Source organism: Acanthopagrus latus, chromosome 9 (assembly GCF_904848185.1).
Source record: "Acanthopagrus latus isolate v.2019 chromosome 9, fAcaLat1.1, whole genome shotgun sequence".
Classification (NCBI taxonomy): Eukaryota; Metazoa; Chordata; class Actinopteri; order Spariformes; family Sparidae; genus Acanthopagrus; species Acanthopagrus latus.
This window is the reverse complement of record NC_051047.1, coordinates 10,289,905-10,297,464: the sequence shown is the minus strand read 5'-3', so window position 1 is coordinate 10,297,464 and position 7,560 is coordinate 10,289,905. Positions and strand designations below refer to the sequence as shown.

The following is a 7,560-nucleotide window of genomic DNA, read 5'->3' as shown; positions in this document are numbered from 1 at the left end:
ATGTAAGATTGAATAAACAGCTATAAAAAACAAAAAAAAACAAAACAAAAACGGGACTCTGACAGAAGTTTGCCTCCAGACACAAAAGTTTTAATGAATCAACAATATTTTTGATTTTTGCTTGTACAATAACATCATTAGTGCAAACAAAGACAAGCACTTTGAAATATCTGACTGTCACACTTCAGCAGCGGATATGCAATGCCAGTACAACACAACAGATTGACATTTTTAACCCTAAATCTCTAATCAGAGATGAGCAGCACCAGCTCAGGTAATATTCTCATGTTTCGAAAAAAAATACACCATAAAGGTTGAGGTGGGATAAACCTGTTGGGGGGAAACTAAAGGGCTGTTCATTACAATGATTTAGGAATCAATCCTGATAAATATTGGAGGCAGTCATTTAAAGATATATTTCACTTTGGGAATATGTTTTCTTTTCAGCACCTCTCTGCATGTCTCACTGAAAAGTCAACCTCACACACTGGCTGCTTCCTGGAATGTGTACTGCATTACTGGAGTCAGGATTTGAAACCATGAATTCAAACGCGTTGAAATATGTCAGCTTTGAATTGTATTTCTAATAGAAGAAGGCAATTTAATAGTGCATTGGATGTTTATGACTGACAAGTCAGTGTTGACAGTTGATCCTCCATTAGTCCACAAACTCTCTGTCCAAAAGAAAGAAAAAATCAAAACATTCATGCTTTGTCAAACCAAAAGACAAGTGTCACTTTGATCTGTGACTCAAATAAATACAAATAAATAAAGGGCGTATGCTGGGATGTCAGTGTGGCATTTAGCAGATTACATGTACGGATAAAGAATGACAACAAAACATGGCTTGTGATCTTTTGAACAATGGGAACATTTTCCTATTACCTCCACTGTCCAGCATCTACACACGGACTGAGAATGTGTAGGAAGCAATTCAAAGTGTTTCAGTTAATACAGGGTGATTACCACTGACACAAGGTAATGGTTTGACAGTTTTCCATCAGCACAGACTCTTCACAGCCCATCAGAGCCGACCATTGATAAGAAATACCCACTTCTCCAAGGATACTCGGACATCAGTAAAGCCATCACAGCAGCAGACACAGAGTAATCACGGGAAACAAATCAAGAGGCATTCAAGCCACATATAATGATAAAATCTGATTCGAGGTCTAACTGTAGTGTCACGGAGGTTGCTATGAGATATACAGGGGGATGACATCTGAAGCTGAAGTGTTTCTTCAGAAGATTTGTTGTTCGAACAGGATCTTCTCAAATCCTTGTGGAGCTGTGTGGTAGAAGTCACTAAACTGGCAGTCTAAGATGGCACTGTCATCCACTGAAACAGAACAAAGACATTGTGTACATGTTAAACCTTCAAACAGACTGTTACTATTAGTAGACATCAAGTTAAAAAAAGAAAGGAAAAGATAACATCACATGTATTTTTGCATATCCTTGTTTCAGTTGTTTTTAGTTAAAGGGTAATTTCACCAATTTTCCACATTAAATTGTGTTTACAGGTCTTGGAGAGTTCTACTGCAGATGTGAAACAGTAGAAAAAAATCTTCTGTAGCTCTAGGGGAAGCTGCATAATCTGATTAAGTGCCTCCAGTTGATCAGTGGTTAAGGGCGTGCTCTAATTAGGCAATCCGTACAGTGCCCAAGCTAGATTGACCCCCATAGTCCAGTTTGATTGACTAGTGTGAGCGCTCTGTATCATGCAGCAGGGGACTGGGGAGGAGGGGAAGTTGTGCTTTGGCACGGTACAGAGCAACCGGGCCAAGAGTGAGTGCACCCTATGTTGCAGTGTGATTAATGTAGGCACCTGGTTTTGAAAAGCAGTCCACTGGTCCTGCACTGGACTGCTGATTTGCTGGACTCATTATGGACAATTAAAAAAAACAATGACCATAGATATCACAGATATCACAGATATCATAGATATCACATTTTTTATTCCTCACATTGGCACCCCTTTTCAAAACCTGGCACCTAAGTTTCCCACAATGCAACTTAGTCAATGAGTGAAACAACTGAGGCAATTTATCAGATTACATGCAGCTACATCTGGAGCCACAAAAGGCATAAAACCTTTTTCACATATGCAGAAGTACTCCTGCAGACCCGTATGCTGCTGTGGAGGTTATTTGCTTATTAAAGTGAGCGTGAAATATCGCTGTGTTCCAACAGTAATCACTGTTATAGAATGTTTGGAAAGTCTCGTCTCTCCTCCCCCTGCTCGGCACTTAAAGAATAAAGACATTTTCTAGAATCCCTGCCTACTTTATTCAATCAGGACAGAAAACTCTATAAAGAGGTAGTGCTGAGAGCAGGATGCTCTTGTTTTGGCACCAATTCCAGCAATGGTAGAACAGGGAAAGCTACTAATTCCAGTGCTCCCGTTGACAGCTTATACTACCAAACAGGCCAAGGGGTGAAAACACTTAAAGAAAAGAAAGAAACTGCCTCGGAAAAAGGAAAGGACGTCTACAAGTCTGCTGAGGAGGGAGGGGGTCGCTAACTATAAAATGGACAATAAGTTAGCTAACTTGACTTTTGACTTTAACACACAGCAATGTGTAAAACTGTCATAGTTACCCTTTAATGTATGCGCATAAAGGATACATTCACCCAAAAATGCAAGTATAGTCATCATCTACTCACCCCCATGCTGACAGCAAGTCAGGATCCATAAAACATTTCTGTAACTTCACAGCACAACAAAGCTGGAGCATTTTCAGAAAAAAAAACTGAAGTAGAGGGGAGTCCAAATCCCAAATTGATTTGAAAAGATGTTATTCACACCCTTTTTAAAACAGCAAACTTCACCGTAGCTGCTAAGCTAAAAGCCTTAGGGCACACCTCTTTTGAAGTGGGTACACACGCTTGAACATGTGTCAAGGGTGTAAATAACATTTTTCAAATCAGTCTGAGAATTGCAGCTACTGGACAAGCTGTTTGGAACCATTATATGTTTTTTTCCCTCATTCCCCTTGTTTGAAAACAAATCCTCATCTAGTTGTTTGGAAGAAATGTTTTGGGACTACAAAACTTCACCTGACTTTCCATCGATATGGGGATGAATAGATAACAGAAATTTTGTTTTTGAATGAACCTCTCCTTTAAGTCAAATATTCAAACCCTTGATGTATGCTGTTTTGGTTGGACCACTACATCAAATGAGTGGTGCTTGGTCACACCATCCAGAAGGAATTGATGGTTAATGAAAGTCACCATTTTAAGTTAAAATTAAGAGTGACGCACTTTAATATTATTATCATTACTCAAGAGTAACATTATGATAAACAGACGACGTTTCAACAATTTTCTTGTTATCTTGCCAAGTTATTTGTTCTGCAGGAATTAGGTCAAATGACTAATAACAGCTAAAATGTGATCGTAATCTCTCAGTATACAATGTCATGTTTTGTCGGAGCTTGTTTAGAGTGAGTTCTCAAGGTGCCGTAATGTTATTAACACAACTTAAGCCTGGATTTCACAGTAAGGATAATCTGATAAATCGGTTTCCGGCCAACAAACACTCACCTACTCACACATGGTCCACCTGAGGAGTGGTAACAGCAGGTGATGATTGTAGGTCTCCCTCTTGACCACTCAAAATAACCAAACTGAAAGCTGATTTCTTTTCTTATTCTAGCATTACAGGTAAGTATAAATGTATGTAGTAGCAGCAGAACTAGGTTTTATGTAGGAATACTGGGAATAGAGTGAGTTAGATTAACTACGTTTTACCAACTAAGCACATGTAATGAGACAGCATTAGACTCAGTGGTAGGTCTAAAGATTTCTAACATCAGAAATGAGGCCTTTCACACACAAGATTTGAGTAATCTTGCCAAAAGGATTTTAAAAATAGGTCAATTAAATTGATTCAATATTTGTGGCCTCATAAAGTCACATTTAAAACTATTCAACAATTTTTAAGGCTTGATGTTTATAATGTTAAATTCAAGACATTCAAAGACTTCTTAAAAATCCTGCAGATACCCCTAATAAAACAAAGAGGACATTGTTGTAGATTATAATATAAAGGGAGTAACAAAAAGGAAGCTGTTCCACTGCAGCTCATAGGGCTAAATTAGGAGATAATCATAGCGTTTTCTATTTTTAGCTTAATTGAATCTTCATCATCTTCATCATTTTTATTCAAACTAATTATAAACCTTGCTCAAAGTACACTGATAGAATAATAGAAAAATCTATATTTTATGGCATCACTGGTATTCAATCATGCAAAGGTAGTTGCTGTTTAATCAGAATACATACCAGATTAACAGGGTTATTATGGTAAATGTGAGAATGAAGCATGTTTGCCTATGCTTGTTAGAAAATAGTGATGTGACTATCAGCCAAAAAAGTTGTTCTTACGCTTTAAATATTAGTAAGGCCGTAAAAAATACCACACAACACTGATACAATTTCTAGCTCTGAAACATATGCGGTGTTCTAAAAACAGAGGGTGTTAGTAAGAGAAAGCTCAACCAAATGAGTCACAAGTTACGGTTTTTCTGCATTAGTCTTGCTGTAGGACAGGAACAGGCAAAGCTGCCACCGAGTACAAAAAGCCTCCAAATACAAAAGCCTGACTTGAGCAGTGTTTTGTAAAAATTTACATATACAGCCCTCTAGTGGAATAGAATTGTAACTGCCTTAATGGTGTTTCTGATAAAGTTATCCAATAATGTTCACATATTATTATTATTATTATTATTATTATTATTATTATTATTATTATTAATAATAATAATAATAATAATAATAATGATAACATTAATAATAATAGTTGTTGTTGTTGTTATTATTATTATTATTATTGTTGTTGTTGTTGTTATTATTATTAACAAACCTTGGTAACCAAGTCAGCAAATCAAACCAAAAAGTAACTAAACTTACCATAAACAACAGGGTATACAGTGCCTCGGATCCCTGAGGCAGGACAATGCATGTTCTTTCCATTCAGATATAAATTCAGCTCCACGTGGTCATATGTGATGCCCTGAGGAACACAAACAACACTGGAATTAATCACTGAATGTTGTGATATGACTACATGCAAAAAGCAAGCATTCATAAAGTTAAAAGAAAATTAATTTGTTTAAAAGTTCAGTATCTCAAACCTGTCCCAATCAAGCTATCTTCCCAAGCAATTTAAGAAATGTCAATGCTACCAGATCAGTTCCCACCCCCCCCCCCCCACCACCCCCCCGACTGAACCCTCTTTTCTAATTTCCAACTTTCTGGACAGAGAGGGCTGATGGGATATAGCTGATACCACCTTTGAATTTGATCATCGAAATTGAAAGCTCGTTTTGAATTATTTTTGATTTAGAATTGAAATTATGAAATTATGTCTCTACTTCCTGCAGTTACACCTTGTCATACTGGACCATGGTGGCTTGAGTTTACATTATAATCATGGTTAACAATGCACCCCTTCAAGCATAAAATGAATCATCACGAGACATAAAAACAGGACTTAACATTTTCTTATGAATGAAAAATGTTGCTTACAGTCAATTTCTTTAGATATCAATGACTTTGGAAATACATAACATCTGTTATCTGCACAAAGCCACTGTGCTGATTGAGCAAGTACAATGAAGGAAAGTATATACATTTAAAACAAGATAAAATGGTCAACATGTTTGCCAAAAGATAAAGTTGCACTGAAATTTGTGTTAATATTTTGACTCACCAATGAAGCCTCACGCTAAAAATGTTTCACTGTTGAACAATGTCAGAGTTTGTTTCTCCTGGCTCATGAACAATCACAGCTCGCATGCAAACGAAGTTGAACATTAAAATATGTATTTGCATTCACATGTCACGCTGTGCTGGCAGCATCTTATATAATATTTTACCTATATGAAAATGAGTTTAAAATTAAGTTCAGCCAACCTTTTAGTTCAGTTGTGTGATAAGAATAAACCAGCAGATACCAGATGGTTGGCCTGCATCATAAGAAAATAATTATCTTTACACAAGTTGCTCAGTTCAATGTATGACAAGTATGTGTATATACGCCTTTGTTCTGTCTGAGTAACTTTATGTTTGTGGGTAGCGGGCTCTCTTTGCTACAGGTCACATAAATACAGTTCTGCCACTAAAGGACTCGAGGGGTCGCCAAAGTTCCCAAGCTTTAAGTTCTAGTAGCATTTTTAAGCTGTTGTGACAAGCAGCCAACAATCCAAATCTTTGTCAAGGTTGTTGTTTTTGAGGCACGACTAGGTTTTTAACTAATTATATCTTAGGTTTGGGAAAAGGACAATAAAAATGTGTCTTATTATGTGAGGTACAAGCTGTCAAACACCACTTTCAGCACATGACAATATGCAAGCTGACAGTGAAAGATAAACGTCTGCATGCGTGTCAGCCCCTGCTGGATTTTGCACTGTTTTTCCAGATCCCAAGTCTGTGATCATTCACATCACGCTGAATGATATCGAGTTCCTGAGCGACAGGCCTTGTAAAAAGATTTTACAGGTTTTTCATTGTATGAAAAATTCTTTATGATTAATAACTGGTGCCAAATAGTAATTTGGTGCATACACACAAGGCTATCTGGCCCACATTAGACCATGTGAATATCGATGTCAGCCATGGCCTTGGAAAAAAACAAAACAACTCATAATATTAATCTCTACAGCAGGACTCACAGGGCCAGCAGGCCTCTAGCAGATAATTAGTGTGAAGGGTTTGATTCACTCGCATGAAACAGCTCAATATGAGTACAGATGAAACTAATAACAATAAGGAACCAAGTTCTCAGTAATCATTAGTGAAGCACATATTCTCTAAATGAAACCATCTGAGCCCTCAAAGAAACCAACTGGCTCATATGATTCAAGGATATGGTCATCAAATTTAAATTCAGGAGCAAGCTAAATTAATTTTACACTCACCACAATGTCCCCCTCCTGAGGAAGGCTGTTTGCGGGTAGCCGATTCTTCTCTTCATTATTGTGGTACACAGACCCATCATGCCTCAGGACAAGGCTGTTTGTGTCTCTGCCCAAAGGCACTTGATTAAGATTCACTTTCTGCGTAGCCACACCAATTCCCCACACACCTAAACATAAAACACAGCATTGAGTATCGGCGATTCTAAAATACTCTTGTAACCACCAAGACTAAAATGTGTTTATATTTATAACAAAGGTAATCTGCATTAACAAATCTATTGGTAATTTTCACATGTATAACTGATTTGCAACGGAACGCTAATAAAAACAGTTTGCCACTGTGTCTGTACATTTGGGGCAGCAAGAGGGTACCGTAACTTTAGGTCATAAATGTGAGAGAAAAAAAATATTGTTCTTTACATTTCCATGTCTTTCTAAGTAAACAGATTTCTGCAAGTGAGCGTGCAGTCACAAGATGGTGCCGCTACTAAAAACTGTAGCATGTCTGTATCAAAAACTGTCTCTTGGAATGCACCAGAAAATTTCAGCCTGGGAAGAAAAGAGGGCTGGAGCAACAAGCCAGGCGCTTACCAGTGGACTGAATCTTAAACTCAAAATAACTTTTGTTCTGGTG

General features: G+C 37.4%; 1 protein-coding gene across 1 annotated transcript in view; it reads right to left on the bottom strand.

The window, feature by feature from the left end:
* Nucleotides 1-64: 64 nt before the first annotated feature.
* spryd7b (SPRY domain containing 7b) overlaps nucleotides 65-7,560 on the bottom strand; it is an 8,847-nt gene continuing 1,351 nt past the window's right edge. The window contains exons 2-5 of the mRNA XM_037109648.1: nucleotides 7,518-7,560; nucleotides 6,927-7,093; nucleotides 4,918-5,020; nucleotides 65-1,339 (exon numbers count right to left, since the gene is read on the bottom strand). The exon at nucleotides 7,518-7,560 is cut by the window's right edge and continues 74 nt beyond it. Of these exons, the coding sequence (XP_036965543.1) occupies nucleotides 1,242-1,339; nucleotides 4,918-5,020; nucleotides 6,927-7,093; nucleotides 7,518-7,560 (411 nt within the window). The 3' untranslated portion in view covers nucleotides 65-1,241. The remainder of the gene's footprint in view (nucleotides 1,340-4,917; nucleotides 5,021-6,926; nucleotides 7,094-7,517) is intronic.